The sequence below is a fragment of the Bicyclus anynana genome, chromosome 14, assembly GCF_947172395.1.
Source record: "Bicyclus anynana chromosome 14, ilBicAnyn1.1, whole genome shotgun sequence".
In the NCBI taxonomy this organism is placed as follows: Eukaryota; Metazoa; Arthropoda; class Insecta; order Lepidoptera; family Nymphalidae; genus Bicyclus; species Bicyclus anynana.
In genome coordinates this window covers 6235603-6254075 of record NC_069096.1, presented here as the reverse complement: position 1 = coordinate 6254075, position 18473 = coordinate 6235603, and the positions used below count along the sequence as shown (strand labels likewise).

At 36.0% G+C, this 18473-nt stretch overlaps 1 protein-coding gene across 1 annotated transcript in view; it reads right to left on the bottom strand.

Moving 5' to 3' along the window:
• LOC112046212 (protein singed wings 2) overlaps positions 1-16535 on the bottom strand; it is a 43453-nt gene extending 26918 nt beyond the window's left edge. The window contains exons 1-3 of the mRNA XM_052885458.1: positions 16295-16535; positions 4639-4834; positions 2191-2353 (exon numbers count right to left, since the gene is read on the bottom strand). Of these exons, the coding sequence (XP_052741418.1) occupies positions 2191-2353; positions 4639-4834; positions 16295-16307 (372 nt within the window). The 5' untranslated portion in view covers positions 16308-16535. The remainder of the gene's footprint in view (positions 1-2190; positions 2354-4638; positions 4835-16294) is intronic.
• Between the last annotated feature and the right edge of the window lie 1938 nt (positions 16536-18473).

The window sequence follows — 18473 nt, the reverse complement described above, 5'->3', positions numbered from 1 at the left end:
AAATGTCTGTGAAAATGTTGATGGTATTTTGGTTGAGACAGATGGCAGAAACCTTTTTATCTAATATAGTTATACCTCTAACTATAAGTATAGTTAATAATAGTTAATAATAAAACTGTAACAGGTCAATTATGTACATTGTAGATACTTTAAAAATTTTAGTTGGAGCTTAATTAATAATCGATACTGAAGCCATATTTATACAAAATATGTATTATAAATATATATTTTGTCCGTCTGAAACTCCTTCCTCATTCAAGTTACATTTCAGTCAGAAAGTCTTTTTTTCATTCAAGTTACATTTCTAAAAATGATAGTGTTTAGATTACTACCAGAAAAATAATGGCATTCAAGAATTTACAAAATTCTATCTCTTAAGGTTTAAGAGGGGTTAAAACTGTTTTGGTATTAATCATTAACCGACTTCAAAAAGGTGGAGGTTCTCAATTTGACCGGTATTTTTTTTTAATAATTATGTACACCGATTACTCGAAGACGCCTGGACAAATTTCAAAAAATATTTTTTTTGTTTTAAAGGGTGTACCCCCCATTTGGTTTCATTACCATCATTTCAAGCTCTGATGATGGAGGAACCCTGGAGAAATTGAAGAGAACTTTCAATAATTACATAGATGTAATGTGTTCGTAAATTTCCCCAGTTACTATTTTAAAGCACTACAATTTCATGAAGGTTTAGAATCGATCTGATGATGGAAACATAATACAGATGAGGGAATTCCTCAACGATTTACAGCAGTTACCTTGTGTTTGGGTTTGATTCATTTGTATTAATGAGAACTTTCCATCTAGATAGGTTGTGACTGTCATTAGGGGTCTGCTAATGAAGACCAAGGACAATCAAGGGAACTCCTTAATAGTTTACGGTAGCTACTTTGTGTTTGAGCTTGATTATCATCAGTTCATCATCAGTTTACAGTTGCTATCTTTTTTTCTATCTATTGTGCTTATGTTGCTATCTTTCATCATCAGTTTACAGTAGCTATCTTTTAAGGTTCAATATTGCCAAAATGTTTAATTCTTACAAAAAGAAGAGCTAATTAAGACAGAAATTATACATAGGTCAACCACTACCTTTAGTGAAATTTTACACTAAAAATGGAAAAATAACAAAATTTTAATAAAAAAAATTTAACCGACTTCAAAACCTAAAAACGTACCCACTAAACTAAAAAGTGAAAGACAACATCATAGACGAATAGATGGGTAACATCTAGCAAGGTCCAGTATTAATTGATCTGAGACACGGGTTCTCCAGCTAGCAGTTGCTAGCTATAGGGCCCTACTCACACATCTGCCGCAGGGGCAATCTAGGGTGCACGGCGGTTGTCGCGATATCGGGAGTATCTCTACACACTTGCCTGCCGTGCAGTGTTCCAGAATAAGCCGAGCTGAGCACACGTATTGAGAATGGCACCCATATTATCGACCACTCAAAAGATTGGAGTAGCCTTGGCGCTTTCTGTGGTGCTACCTCAAAAAAAAAAGGAAAAGGAGATACTGGGTGAAGAAATGGCTACAGAAAAGAAGTGAGTTATGCCACATGAATATTATAAAAGTACACATTTTGATTCTACGCTGTTTGTACGTGCACTCCGTGTGACAGCTGCTGACAAACTGACTGAGAAATTGCCCCAATCGCGCTACACACGCACCGACGGCAGGGACGACTTAGGGATCAAGGATAGTCTCGCGCCCCTGCCGCCCTGCCGCAGGGCCATCCTCCCAAATTGCCCCGGCATGCCTACACACATCACAATTAAGGATACAATTAAGGGTCATCCCCACTCCTACACCCTAGATTGCCCCTGCGGCAGATGTGTGAGTAGGGCCTTTATGTGTCAGTTGCAATTTCCAGTTCCATTATATTTTATTTTACTCATTAGAAAGGAGGTTTATAAAAAGGTGTAGCTAAAATATAATTAGATCCTGATAGTTCCAACCATAATGACTAGGTGTATGAAAATTTAAATAGACTTTGCAGTAGGTTCTAATTTATAAGCAATTTTGACACGGCAAGTCCTTTTTTGATATTGCTGTTTAAAAAAGCTGGCTTTTAGATAGCTACAAAATAATATATAAAAGAAAGAAAAGATGCAAAAAAAATATACATAAAGGAAGGAAGAACAACGAAGCGGAACAACAATAATTAGATATGCGAAGCAGAATTACCTCAATTTTACTCGAAGAGTCAAAGTTACCTTTGAATATTTTCAAAATAGTACTATTTATTATGTCCAGAGTCCGTAGATAAGGAAAATGGCTTTGAAGGTGACCCACATTGACGCAGTATCCAGGCCACTCCAATATCTTCAAATGTGATATTAAATGATACCTAAAACGAATTACATTCTACAATTAGACGTGTCGTTTAAAATTCGTAAGACGGAATAAAGGAGATGACCGAAATTGGGCCCACATTTCAGGACGATACAAAAATTATAAATGTACTAAAAATCTTGGATTTTTCATTAAATTACTCCATTAGAATTTTAGCCAATCTTAGCCGAAATAATATTCGCCAACAGGGAAAATAAACGGATTTCATTATTATCATTCACACACTGATCCAGCTTTGCAAATGCATAATTTATATACCTTCTTTGATGCGTATTTCACTGATTGCCTGATTGAAGTAGTCTTTGCAAACGCGGTCTGTCAATGTCAATTTCAAATTCAATCAATGAATAAGATGCCATTGTCAAAAACCATTAATTTAACATAATTTGATTAAATGTGTCAAGTTAGTGTCTTTATTAATACTGTCACCTATCAGCTAATGCAAAGAATATTATGTCAAGGGGATACGAAATATTGCCCACCTGTAATAAGTACTTTAACTGATTAGGTAAATATAGATTTCTTTGAAAATTGGTCTCATGAGTTGTCCTAATTTATGGCCAGTTTTCGGCTCTGTGTCATTCGTATATTTTGGGCCCGATTTGGTATGGAGACTGGTCTTCTTTCAGAAGCAGCCCAAAGCCTTAGAGAGCAGGTTAAGCCGCTGTACCTCGTCAAGATATAAGTGAATACCGATAGAGTTTATTATAAAGTTACTAGCGGATGCCCGCGACTTCGTTCGCGTGAAACTCGATGTAAACTTTCAAATACCTCTACCCTACCCTACCCTACCCTACCCTACCCTACCCTACCCTACCCTACCCTACCCTACCCTACCCTACCCTACCCTACCCTAATATACCCCTACCCTACCCTACCCCTACCCTACTCCTACCCCTACCCTACCCCTACCCTACCCCTACCCTACACCTACCCTACCCGTACTCTACCCTACCTCTACCTTACGTTGAAATTTTTCCTGAATTTTCTTTGCTATAAACCTCACGGAGCCTGAGACCTTTCCAACGAATGCAAAACCGTGGAAATCGGTTCGTGCGTTCTGGAGTTATAGCGTCAGGAAGGAAAACCCGACTTATTTTTATATAGTAAAAAAAGAATAACTATTACTTGCCTAAACGTTAATTGCCTCATTGGTACATTGGTTACTCAATTTGGCTTCGAATTATGAGGTCCTAGGTTCGAGTCTTAAGGCGAGCTGTGAAATAATGAGCTTCTATTCTTCCAAGAAATTTTCAGCAAAATTTTCTCAGCCCGGAGGTTTCTTTCTTCACTTCATTGTCTATTCCGCTTACGTAGCTACAAAATTTGCCATTCTTAAAGCTCGACTTTCGTAACTAATATCATTATACTTATTTCGAGGAAGTTTATTCACTTACTGAGTAAGTTGTCATAGTAGTGCCTAGAAAGTACAAAATCTTTTTATTGACAATCTACATTATACTCTTACTCGTACCTTGCCCCCTTATATTATAAAGAAGTAATGTTTGTGGTGTTGTAAGGGTAATCTCTTGTAAGGGTAAGGGATCTGCTAAACAGATTTTCAAAATTCTTCTACCACTAGAGAGAGTAGGTTTAAGTGATTCATTTAGAATGCATAAACACTCCCTTCCCTGCCCGACATGTTCTCCATGTCCATACTTATCTTTTTGTAATTAACAATAATTACAACACAAAACGTTATTGCACGAAATCACTAACGCGACTGGCAGCGTGACGGTGTATACGCTGCATCACAAACAACTGAGCTCAAGTCATCCAATACCCTCTTATTTATTCCAACACTAATACCTTTTCACAATAACATAAATAATGAATGTTAATACCACCTGTAACCGAGGAACGTGTAACACTTTATTATCAACCTATTCAAAAATAAACATCAAATCAATTATGATTCAAAACATTTGTCAAGACAAACTTAATTAACAAATAAAACTGTAACCAAAATAAGACCCTAGAATGGCAGAGAATGATCTTGAGTGAAGTCACGCACTTGTAAACGTTGTGTGTAGGGTTAAAGGTGCCTTTGACAGATATCTAACACTCCCCTTTTCCACTCAAGTCACTCTCCCCGCCTATCCCAAGTAACCCATAAAGAATTAAACAACAAGAGATGTGGACGGCTCGAACGCCACGAGAACCTTGAAGCCGACCGTACCGCAAGTCGTTGCAATGCGGCGATAACATAAGGTAACTAAAAAAGTTGTTACGTAGCTTGAATTAAATTCTCGTACCATTTATAATAGGTATAAAACTTACCTCGCCTTAGTTAACCAGTTGCTCGTAAAACCTCTAGCACACAATAACACCTCATTATACAACGTGCAAGACGCCCTGTTGGTGTATTCGGATAACAAGCATGGACCGTCGAAGCCATCAGTTTTATTGTGATTTCTGAGTGTCACACCTGTGGTTGCCGCCTGAGCGAGACTTAGAAGCAGGAAAGTTTTGAAAACTGCAACAAAAAATATTAATTAGAAAGGGTAAATTTAGAAGAACCCCCCGCAGTACGTATCTAGTATAAATTACTAACATACGCCCCGCAGTTTTACTCGCGTACTTGGAATAGATGAAATGTAACTTTTAACACCTCTCTTTTCTAGGTCGGGGGTAAAATTAGATCGATACAGGTTTTCGATGTACGAGTGTATTTGTGTGTATAGTGATTTAATGAAACAAACACTCGAAAATCGTAATTTGTTCTGAATGCGAGTTGGCGCGTTGAAGCTTCTGCTGGCAGTTTGGTTGACCACATCATTAGGTACATACACACATAGCATTCATTTAAAATTCCACCTTTCTTAGATGAAGTATGATGTAACCAGTAATAAATAAATTAAATTGCAAGGACCCGAACAAATATACATGTAAATATGTAAATACGTCATGGAACTTAATAAAGACTTTTATATTGATGCGAACCATAACTGTGTTCCAATCTCATAGTCTATACAAAATAGTAATTAGAAGAGCCGATGGATCCCCCCAAGATGCTGTAATGGCAACCCCGCGTCGAAAAGAGGACATCAAGCGGGTTGCAGGGAGCCGCTGAATGCGGGCAGCTTAATACCGTGTTGTTTGGAAGTCCATGAGTAGTACAATAAGCAATATCCAGCTCAGGTGTTGCAGGGGTGCTGGCGTGGGTCGGGTGCGCGCCAGCACCCCTATAACACCTGAGCTGGAACCTGCGTATTGTACTACTTCCATGCAAGAGGTATTTATGCCCAGCTGTGGATGTCCATAGCCCGATACGTTGGTCAGATCAAATCCGCACCACTCTCGATACAAAAGTACATGAAGCGAAAAGGTGAGCCGCATGGCGTGACATCGTGCGGGAAAAAGTCGTAAATGAGTGTTAAGGGTCACGACCCTCAGTAATGAGGAACACGACGCGGAGAGAGAGAGGGATGTCCACCGGCTGATAATTATGATGATTATACAAAATAGCTCAACCGATTAAAGGTTTTTTTTTATTATTCTTTCATGCCCAGCTGTGGATGTCCACAGCCCGATACGTTGGTCAGATCAAATCCGCACCACTCTCGATACAAAAGTACATGAAGCGAAAAGGCGAGCCGCATGGCGTGACATCGTGCGGGAAAAAGTCGTAAATGAGTGTTAAGGGTCACGACCCTCAGTAATGAGGAACACGACACGGAGAGAGAGAGGGATGTCCATCGGCTGATAATTATGATGATTATACAAAATAGCTCAACCGATTAAAAGTTTTTTTTTTATTATTCTTTACAAGTTGCCATGGACTACAATCTCACCTGATAGTAAGTGATGATCCTAAGATAGAAGCGGGCTAACTTGTTAGGAGTAGGATGAAAATCCACACCCATTTTTGGTTTATACACGACATTCTACTTATACTACTTATTTGCCGGTAGGGTGGCAACTAGCCACGGGCGAAACCACGGACCAATTAAGAAAACCTCAAACGGCCCAGCCGAGGATCGAACTCAGGACCTCAGTCTTGTAATACACTGCACATACTTCTGCGACACGGAGGCCGTCAAAAGATTATTATTACAGCCCAGAGAGCTGTACTAATAACACGTATATATTACATACTCGTATTGTGAACTTTAGCTCCTGACATAATTTCTTAAGGTCGTTCTCGACCCTCATTTAGAAGTGGATCAAAGTAGAAATGATAATATATTATCTTCCGCTACCCGAGGGCTTAAATTTCACTAGACCCATTATTGGTGTATTCCTAGCAAACTAACGCGTTGAGGGTTACTTTAATTCAAAATTTCACATTTAAAAGCTTGTTCACAAAGGATAAAGTCTAAATTTACGAACTTTAGACTGTTTGATCATTCCTTTTATTTTACAGTTCAGTCTTAAATAGTATTATGTATTTTGTAGTTTAGCTAAATGCAAGATAGGCGCATATGTACATAGGTATCTACTAAGCCCAAAAAGAGGAAATAAAGAATAAACTAAGCGAAATCGTCGTATGTATAGTGTTTTTTCTTTACGGAAACAAAAATGATATTTCATACGTCACAAAATCGATACTCAGAAATTAAATGATTGCTTAGATCGATTTGTCAGATATGGACCAAAAAATTTAATAAAATAATTTAAATAATTTTGTTGAAATAAATATTGATGAAAATATTTAATTAATATCCACTTTGACGTCCAGGATTAAAAAATTAATAACTGTCCACTGTCAAAGCTCAGTTATAATAGCAATCTCGGTTTATTTTTAGTTTAGTAGCTCAGTTATAATAGTCATCTCGGGATGGATATCGTCTTCCATTTGTTAAATAGTAATGGTGCAGTGTTAAAATAATGATAGTGCTTCGGAACTTCAGTGGGAGAGATATCTGTATAGTCCGTTAGTTAGTTACTTAACTGGGAGCTAACACGAGCGGGGATAGGGAGTGTTTGATATCAGTAAAAGGGCCCTTTAACCCAGCTACTAGCGGTTGCCAGCCCGTGATCTTGCTCGTGCTTATGATAGATAATCCTGGTTTACATGTGATAGTATCAGCGCTGTACTTGATCAATATTGTAGTTAGAGTGTATAAGTGTATTAGTAAGTTAAATGATCGATTCGGTGATGATTGATAGTGTTACTTTGTGTTTCTGCCATCCTTGACACGTAAAGCTCAGAACCTGCTCTTAGACTACGGTTTCTCCGTTATCAGAAGTACAATTTAGTTTGCTCCGCCGACATGTATTTCAAAAAGTAATTCGGCATTTTCAATATGTACACCTATTTTAATTTGAAAAAAAAAACATCGTTATTGTATGAAGAAAAATATTTACTAAATAAAAATTAGTTAGAAATCGTTTAAGGCATACTCGTATCTATCTTGTTTTTCTTTGAGATGGTCAATATTTGTATTGAATTTTGTCTTGGTAAAAATGGGAAATAATTCAATAATATCATTACATTTTTAACATTTTCATTTTTTTAATAGTACGAATAGCGTAATTATAATTTTCTAAACATAAACACTACAACTTTCTTTACGATGTTTTAGTATTCTTGATGTTAGCATTTAACAACGGGACGACCAACTCGTTTGGCTGATCATAGCAGACTAACCGTCATAAGTTCGCCGAACTTATGTCGAGTGACTACATAATTTGTTCCATATCTAGTATAACATAATAGATCGATGAGACCTACTTATACATGTATGTTACTGATGATGTACCTACATATCTACATTATTTCGGAGGACTGAAATAACTATTTCAGTATAGAACATAATGAGCTTTTAATGAGGGTTTATAATTAGCTCCTAATATTCCTAATTTATTAATTCCTATTAATGAATTATTCCTAATTTAATAATTTATTAATTCTAATAAACTACTGTCGGCGAATAAGGGGTTTGGCATCAGAAGCGGTTGTTTGCAAAACACAATTATTGAATGAAAGTCTATCAGGTCTAACAATTCGCACTAAGAACGTTACCAATAAACCCTGAGTGGCAGAGAATGACCTTGAGTGGAGTCAAGCACTTGTAAACGATGTTAGTAGGGTTAAAGGATCCTTTGACTGTCAACAAACACTCCCCTTTTCCACTCAAGCCACTCTGCCCGCCAAGTAACCCTTAAAGAATTACACAGCAAGATATGTGGACGGCTCGAACGCCACGAGCACACTGAAGCTGTCCGCACCGCAAGTCGTTGCAACGCGGCGATAACACTACAATGTCCCTTTCCCTGGCTCTATTGGATGTGCCTAAGATGGTATTCATAATATGGTCCTACTCTAGGATTTTATATATTTTTTAAATTAACTTAGATCTGGTCTGGTATTTTAAATGTAAAATATCAGACCAGATCTAAGTTCATATATGCATAGCATTAGCTAGGAGCCGTAGCTATTTTGACGGTAGTATGGTAATTTACCAACCTACCGTCAAAGCATCACCAAACCATTGAGTTATACAAAAAGAAATAAATGATTTTTATTTCTTTTTGTACAACTAAGGTTACGTTTCGCTCAGTTTCTTTGTGCCAACTTTATTAGCATAGCCTTGTACTATTATGTATTCTGTAGCAGAACTCAATGACAAATACAATTTCTTTTATTAGATATTTTTGATAAATATAAGAAGAGAAAATATCAATTAAGAATTTTACTCTTTCCAATTACCAGATGCCAATATTCCTAGAACGTGAAAATGCTTTCTTATAAAGGTTTTATATACTTACAACAAACTGTTATTTATTCTTGAAAAACGTTTTTTTCTTTTTTGTTAATATCCTCCTCATCCTCCTTGTTATTATTATACAAATGGAGCTTCTAGCTTCTCAGAAACTTGAAAAAAAAGCGTCTAAGCAATAAAAATTGTGTAAAGACCTTACAACATGTATTGTTTTAACAGATGTCAATATCTTTTGGAATTAGTAGGAAGTAATTTATTCATTATTAAAGACTAGCGGATGCCCGCGAATTTAATAAAAAAACCAAAAAATAAAAAAATAAAAATATGATTGTCGTACCTCACTCGAAATAGATAGGTATAGTGTGTCGCGGACTTTTTTGTAGATATTTATAAGATCTACAATTAATTAGAAAATTTTATGGTTTTATCTTTTATAGTTTAGGCAGCATACGCAAAATAAGTAACTTTTCTGGTTGATTTTTTACACCTTGTGTCCGAAAAACCAAAATATCTTACGAAACCTTAAATTTTCAAAAATAAAATTTAGCTTATGTTACTTGTGGATAATGTAGCTTTCGAATGGTGAAAGAATTTTTAAAATCGCTCCAGTACTTTTTGAGCCTATTCATTACAAACATACAAACAAAGTTTTCCTCTTTATAATATTAGTATAGACAAATACCATGTCGGCGTCGTCTATTATCTAACTGTATACTGTGCTGTCGGGGGAGCCCCGCCAGGATACAATTTTTTTTTTATAATTGGTCCAAAACTGTTTTAGGACCCTTTTGTAACAAGATCTCCAACAGTTTTGGACCTACCAATGGATGTAAAAAAAACATTTACCTACTAAGTCGAGGTCACTACACCATAATTGATGGATTATTTCATTTACGAACTCCAAGCATCATTCCAATTCTACAATAACTGTCAAGATTCTTGGAAGCCATTGGATCAGTTTGAACATGATTTTATTAAAAAGCTCCGGTTGAATTTGTTACCATCTATTCTCATTTTAAAAGCTTTTATTTAACTTGCAATGTGTGTAGGATGTTACTGTGGATTATATCGTGTATCGTATCGTATCGGTCAGTCAGTGAGTGACAAAATTAGGAAACTTTGACTAGTGAAACATACCGTGTCTACACAATGCCTGCTTGGATACTCAAAATTCAGGGTTCTGGTTCATTCACAACGAAGTTCTAGGGAGTCGAAAATGGTTTGAATTTCTTCGAGGAAAGTATAGTACGATGCCGCTCTTTTTAGCTCGACTTGCGTGGGCAATGCTGTGCCCCCAGATTGGTAAATAAATAAAAAATAAGTGGCGCATACCCATTTGCTCTAGAAATGGACCCAAGCAATATTTTCAGTCATTTTGTCATTCCAGTATCCTCACAATACCATTCGTTTGCTTAAGTACTGTCGAGTCTATCCTAACCTTGATCCCTTACTGAATTGTTAGCTTTTTAGATGAAAATTGAATCTTTTCGCTGTAGACCGTGGATCGAGACGACTCCGAGCTCACTCCGAGTGTAAACACGACTCCGAGTGAAGTCTAAACATGCCGAAAATTTTACTATTTCTGGCTTCACTAAATTACCATAAAATTAGTTATATTTCAATAAGAATGAAAATACCTGGAAAACAAAGAAAAGACAGAAAATACACCTATTGAAATACTAGTAACAAGTTGATAACTGTTCATCAGAGATCAGAATATAAAAAAAATAGTCAGATTATTATAACATATTATAACATGCTTAAAGCACCAATTACCTACTGAATTCTTACTTGAAATAGGGGAAAATTATTTTTTTAAGAAATGTATTGCTACATATTAATAAATAAAAAAATATACATATATTCTAAGTTTTTTTTTTTATTTCATTCCTAAATTATTAAATTCTTAAACAATTGTTGTACAAGTTTGTCATTACGTAAAGTATGATCAGAAAATAAATTCAGAAAATCTGATAGTGAAACACCATTATACTTAAAATAAATATAAACCAAGCAATAATTTCCACAAAATAAGCTTAAAATTTTTTGAATAACTTGATTGTTATAAATCCACTTTTTACAATTGTACTTAAGAAACATTTCATGATATCCCTTAGCTTTTGACTATATGAATCAAAGTGTTCACCAATACCTTTCGCATCTATGTACATTGCAACCCAGATCCAGGTTTCGTGTCAGAGTCTAAATTTGATATTATATATGCCGGTGGTGTGAAATATATAGGTATTCTATTAGCAGCAAAAACATTATATTTTATTTTTGGATCTAATTTTTTAACCATTCTTCTATCTCCGTTGTGTTCATTTAACTTTTAAAAGGTACAAAATTATGCTTAAAAGTGTTTTTTAGGTAAAAGATAATGATCAAAACTTACAAGATAAGGAATATTAAATGTTGACTGATAAGTAAATCAGAAAGAAAAAGCGGCCCTGAACTGCTTTATCCACGTGCACTGGATGTAATGGTTCATCATCAACCCATATTCGGCTCACTGTTGAGCACGAGTCTCCTCTAATAATAAGAGGGGTTAGGCTAATAGTCCACCACCCGGGCCGAATTAAGAAAAATCTCTGAAGCAGGTTTCCTCACGATGTTTTCCTTCACCGTATGAAACACTTAATATTTAATTTCTTAAAATGCACATAACTTAAAACTAGGAGGTGCATGCCCCGGGCCGGATTCGAACCTACACCCTCCGAAACGAAGGCAGAGGTCATATTATCCACTCCTATCTCGTAATGGTAATTTTTTTTTATTCTTTACAAGTTAGCCTTTGACTAAAATCTCACCTGATGGTAAGTGATGATGCAGTCTAAGATGGAAGCGGGCTAACTTGGTAGGAGGAGGATGAAAATCCACACATCTTTCGGTTTCTACACGGCATCGTACCGGAACGCTAAATCGCTTGGCGGTACGTCTTTGAAGGTAGGGTGGTAACTAGCCACGGCCGAAGCGTAACCAGCCAGACCTGTACCAATTAAGAAAATCTCAATCTGCACAGACGGGAATCGAACCCAGGACCTCCGTTTTTGTAAATCTACCGCGCATACCACTGCGCCACGGAGGCTTCAAAAAATCTGTGCTAATATTTTAAAGATGTAAAGATTGTTGTTAAAGGGGGGGCAATCTCTGGATATGGATATGGATGGAAAACCACGTTGTTCGTGTGGGCTATATTTTATCTCCGAACTACGTGAGCGAAACCGCGGGGCGTAGGCTAGTGATGAATAAATATGTGACTGTAACAAAGATGGTCCCTTTGTGACATTTACAGAACTGAGTAATTTCTCTCATCCTGAAGAAAGAAAAGAAAGAAAGAAAAAACATTTATTTAAAAAATTGTGCCATACACCACAATGCCTAACTAAGCACTATTGTTGTGTCTGATGCTTCAACCACCTGATCAATTGAAAATCAAAACTAAAGTAGTTGAAGCATCAAAAACCACTTCGTCATGTTTGGCACAACCTTGAAAAAAGGTAACAGCTCAGCATTGTGCCGCATAAACCAAGCAAAGTACTTGGCCAAGCGGCGCTGATTTTCAGCTGCTACCTCGATCCAGGTGACACCACGGAAATACATAGCCACAGTGACAATATGCTATATTATTACCTTTTAATTAAAAACAAACAACCTTAAATTAATATGCTAAATAATAGGACTACGCTAAACAAATAAAAGTGTTTCAACAAATTAAGCAACAATAATAAAGCCTCAATAGCTCAACGGTAAGAGCGGTTGGACTCATCACCGAGGGGTGGTGGTTCGATCCCCGCCCCGTTGGTCTATTGTCGTACCCACTCCTAATACAGTCTTTCCCGACTAGTTGGAGGGTAATGGGAATATTGGTCATATTTAAAAAATATGGCAAATATTCTTTTTAAAAAAAAAAAAAAAAAAAAAAAAAAAAAATATAAAATTAAAAGGTATAAATAAAACACACACACCCATACACAATAATGATAAGCCTTATATCTAACAATCTACGAGTATAATAATTGAAACATGAAATGAGGAAATAAAATAAAAATAAAAACAAAAAGAAAAAAGAAAATATTTTTTTTGCATTAACTAGTTTACAAAACTACTGTAGTATGTACCTAAATAATAAAATCTATGAAGATTAGTAGAAAATTTCATTCACTAAAGAAGTGAAAACTCCGCCACATAATCCTGTAGTTCCTCCTGTTTGCTAAGCAAATATCTTTTTAATTTCTTCTTAAATGTAAACTTACTCTTAAGGTTCTTTATAGGCGGAGGGATATTATTCCAGCATTTAGTGGCGGAGTACGTGAATGAGCCCCTAAAAGCTGCAGTACGATGAAAAGGGACTCGAAGCACATTACGACAAGTTCGTAGACCCCTTTCATTGTCACTAGACCAATTCAACTTATTAAATAAATAAGGTGGCTTGCCCAGTTTGATAACGCCAAAGAGAAGACCTGCAAGATGCAACTTTCTCCTAGACCTCATTTTTAACAATCGGTGATAGTTTAGAAAAGGAGTAACATGAGTTCTGGAGGGAATGTCAAAACAAAATCTTGCACATGCATTCTGCACTCTTTGTATGAGACGCTTTGTACGACACAAAAGCCGAGGTCCGAAGACAACGTCAGCGTAGTTACGTTTAGACAGCACCAAAGCCTCTACTAGCTGCGTACGTAATTCAATTGATAAATAATGACGAACTTTGTAAAGAATCTTCAGTCTGTAAAAACAGTTCCGAACTACTTCCGCTATGTGGTCTTCGAACCTCAGTTTTTCATCCATAAGCAATCCCAAATTCCGCGTTTGCTCAACTCTTTCAATGACGTTACCACCAATATTGACACTAACGAGTGGACCAATCAAACGTAATTGCTTGTGAGACCCCATTAACATGAATTTTGACTTAGATGGATTTAAAACAAGACAATTACGATCTGACCAAGATAATATCCTGTCCAAGTCTTCATTAACTAAGCGAACTGCCTCATGAAGTTTTTCTGGCTTAAAATGATAGTACAGTTGTATGTCATCAGCATAAGCATGATATTTACAATGTAAAATTTCTTTGGCAATATCTGCAGAGTATAAAATAAATAAAAGCGGACCAAGGACAGAACCCTGAGGTACGCCTCTCTCAACCGGAGCAGATGCCGAGCGATATTCCATACCTCCCTCTTGTACAATTTGGACAAACTGTGCTCTTTTGTTAAGATAACTCTCAAACCACTTAACAGTATCAACGGTGAGTCCGTAATAAGATAACTTTGATAGTAAAAGTGCTACATTGATACTATCAAATGCCCGAGAGAAATCAAGCAGTACCAAGTCCTGGTACTAAATAAACAGTTTTATTGGATGTGCTAATGTACATTTAAACAGTGGTCATTACCTCGTGTACATAATTACGAGTATGAAATGCGACAATGGCGATTTTCTCTAATATCACATTCGTGACAGAGTAATTTACAAGAAATCATCTCGGTGGCCTTCAATGTATTGACGTGACGATCTCGCTAACTTTTGTTACTAAATATGTCCATCGCAAACAAAACATTCAGACTATTTTGAGATATAACATAATTGCCCATCATAGTTGTACCAAAATTGTTCAAACATTGGATTCTATACTACAGCCTTTCTTGATGAGTACTGTTTACCAATAATTAAATTAGAAATGAAGGTAGAAAACGCATGTCATTTCATAAGTTATTTATTTTAAATTATGTATGGTTTGTTTATAAAATGTTATATAAAATACATTAATCATATCTAATTGTTCTAAGCTTATTAATCAAATTTATTTTCATTAATTTAAGAACAAGTTAATAATAATTATTATTTGGTGTAAAATGACTAGTGATTTGTACCCTCATTTTTAATTTGTTTGTTGGCAAACAGTACTTATCAAGTATATATGAGTGCCAAGTGACAGGTTAGGTCATGTAAATTATCTATACATTTCTTAACCCGGGCTATAGACCTTCAGTTTAAACTGCGCAGTTTTCACTATACAGTTTTATGTTACCGAAATTTCAATCCAAATCATCAGATAAATTTGTACAGTTAAAATTAACGGACACATGAACGATTGAACTGAACATTTCGACTGTATAGTCAAAACTGCAGGTCAGTAGCTCGCATAAAACAGAGTCCTCCGCGTCTGTCTGCATGTTTGCGAGAAACTCAAAGAGTAGGTACTAAACGGATTTTCATGCTGTTTTCACCAATCGATAGAATGGTTCTTGATTCTTGAGGAAAGTTCAAGCAAGTATGCTTATTTTAATTTAATTGGTCTATGTTTAAAGGTAATCAAATTTCGACGATAATTGTTGAAAATGTCGGTAAAGTCGCCTTGGAATTTTCATCGAAAATGCTGCCTAATTGCTTTAAGATGTAACAAAACAATAGGGTGGGTGATCCTCGATGTACATTGTACATGTTTACTTTACATCGTCTGTGGATGGAATATTTATTAGGCACTAAAATCTCTAATTATTGTTTATTTTTCAAGATATTATAAAACTGCAAAACTTTAGTTCATTTGATGTCAGCCCCGACGGATATTGACTTTACATCGGTTTTTACATTATTTAATGCTTTTTCGATTAATCTTTGTGGGTTATTTGCAAAAAACAAAAGTTTTGCTATTTAAAAAAATCATCGTTCTTTACAATATTTATTATTATTTCTTAAATGATTAATTCTTTGTCTTGTGTGAAGATGAGAGCTAATTCAATTGCCTTCAAGCATATTTGTAATAAATAAAATCATCTATTGTAAGCTAGTAGACGTAAATATACCAGATACAATTCCAGCTTTATAATTCACGGGCACACAGTTCGAAGAGCCGAGCCTAAAGGTGCTGGGAATGGCGACCCCGCACCGGAAAGCGCGTGCTGTGCTGTCGACCCCCCACTTGGTTGTACGAGAGCATCAAGCGAGTTACAGGGAGCCGAAGGATACTGGCGGCTTAAAAACTGGCGTTTGGATGTTCTTTCAAGGGGCCTATGTCTAGCTGTGGACTTCAATGACAATCATCTGATAATTATAATTTGATTTGTACACCTCAAAATAAGGAAACAAACCATATAACAAAATAATAAGAAAATAAGAAATATGATATGACACAAAGACGTCCTCACTTCTTAACGATCTCTTCCAGACAACGTTAAGTGATGATGATGATGTTGATGATAATTTGAAATGAAATTTATTGTTAAAATAAATTAAATTTATAAGACATACATAGTTCGACTCACCTCTAAGTAACATCCTAGTCTATATTATCTTACGTTTAAAAAAACGTAGCACAATATAAAACTTGTACGTGAATTTTTGTGGAATGAAAAAAGAGTTTGTAAACTAATGGTTATTATATGCACGATTTCACTAACAATACACGAAGGTATAACTTCAAAGTTATATCCCGCGAAAGTTCATCGGAAAACTGCTTTTCAGCGGAACATATTTTCACAAAGCCTACGCCGGCGTAGAGCGAGCTCGGCGATTCGACTACGACTGAAAGCCTGAAAATGGAAAACACAAACACAGTCATCGAGTTTTCCTCAGGCTACAGGTTTACATAGACACTTAAGTGGAAAACTTAGCGAGTTTACGTGAATTCTGCAATGTACATTCACAAATAAAATAGTCTATAGTAATCAGTTAACTGATATCAAATTTAAGATAAACAATATTATTTGCGCTGTTATCTTTTACTATTTTTGGTATGTTTCGACGGCATCAAGTTAAAATATGCGTGTTGTATATTTGCTGCAAACCGAAAGAATGATCTTATAATTCACAATTTTTTACTGGAATCTCTTTAAATACAGAGATGGTAATTATTAAAGGTGCTTTCGGTGTAAATATAAAAAACTTAGCTTTTATTAAAAAAACTGAAATATTTTTTACGATTTAGTTCTCGTTATTGATACAAGTTCGGAGAAGAGGAGTTCATCTAAAATTGTTATTATCCAGCTGTTTTATTACAGTTTTAAATTTTCTTAGAAGGCAATCTCCAGAAATCAGGATTCAATCGAGCGGTTGGTAGTGCAGGGCTAAGTCGAGGGCAAAAGATCCAGAGGCCGATCTCCAACCCGTTGGACGGATTTAGTTAAGGCTGCTACACAATCATCCATGGTGGTTCTCATAATGTAGCCAATCGGCAAAAGTGGAAAAATAATAAATAAATCGTATTTATTCTTTAAAATAAATCTTTATATTTTTAACTTTAAAATGAACTCCATATATTATCCCTAATAGTTCGGTTCGGGGATCATTCAAAACTTCACACACCCCATGTTGAACCAAAAACAGCATCGTAAAACTTCCAGGTAGATATCAAAACCGGACAAGTGCGAGTTGAACTCGCACCACGAGGGTTCCGAACGATGTTAATCTATCGTGTTTTAAAAAATGGGCTGAAATTGTACCTAATTATATAATTTTCAGGCTTATTTGTTTTTTTAAATATTTATCTAAACCGACAATTATTATTACAATATTATGTAGTATTTAACAAAACTTAACATTAGTTTTGACGAATAGATTTTATAACAAGTTCTTTCATTTGATGCAGTTAGAATTTTTTTTTTCGTGTTCTTCATTCACGGTACATCTCTGCGTTTGAATTGCAACAATTGATAGTTGGATAGTTGCGGTATATTCGGAGAAAACAAACAGACATTAAAATGTGCACGAGTGATATTATAAGGGTTCCGTTTTTGTACTACGTACGTTCGGAACCCTATAATATAAATGTCCCACATGGGCCTTAGCATATGGCAAATTCTATAGCTTGGCAAATTCGTTCGTAACACTACCGATGGTGCACGTGGGCCGCGAGGGGTCTAGCGATGCCCCACGCGCACGACTTCATACCCGCGCAGTCCTTCCCTCTACCCCGCGCGCACGATTTCTCACCTACGCAGACTAGCATTTTGAATACAGTTTATAAGGCGTGTTGTAAAGTTTGCGTGACAAGGTTACACCATTAGTACGCCGGCGAACCAGAAGTAAAAAAATGGACTATTAAGTATTTTTTTGAAATTTTAATGAAGATAAAGAAGAAGGATGAAAGGGAACTCGGAAAGTAAAAGAGGCTGTGACGTTGGTGGTAGTCTCAATTGCAGGTATACCAGCGTTTTTAGAGGTAGGAGCGATTTTTAGTCGGTACTCGTCTGGCACTATTTAAACGGGTGTCCATAAAGAATTTCAACCTAAGAAAAAAAACTATGCAATAAAAAATTGTCATATACCCAATTCACTGAGAAATCCAGCCCTCCCGTTATTTTCCGTATCTAAATACCCAAGCAAACAGGTTTTTAATTATTATTATTGCTGCCGACTGCCGGAACATAAGTAGGTTTGTTAGATTTTGAGACAACTTAAAAATACAAGTTTATACAAATAGTAGCTGACGCCCGCGGTTTCACT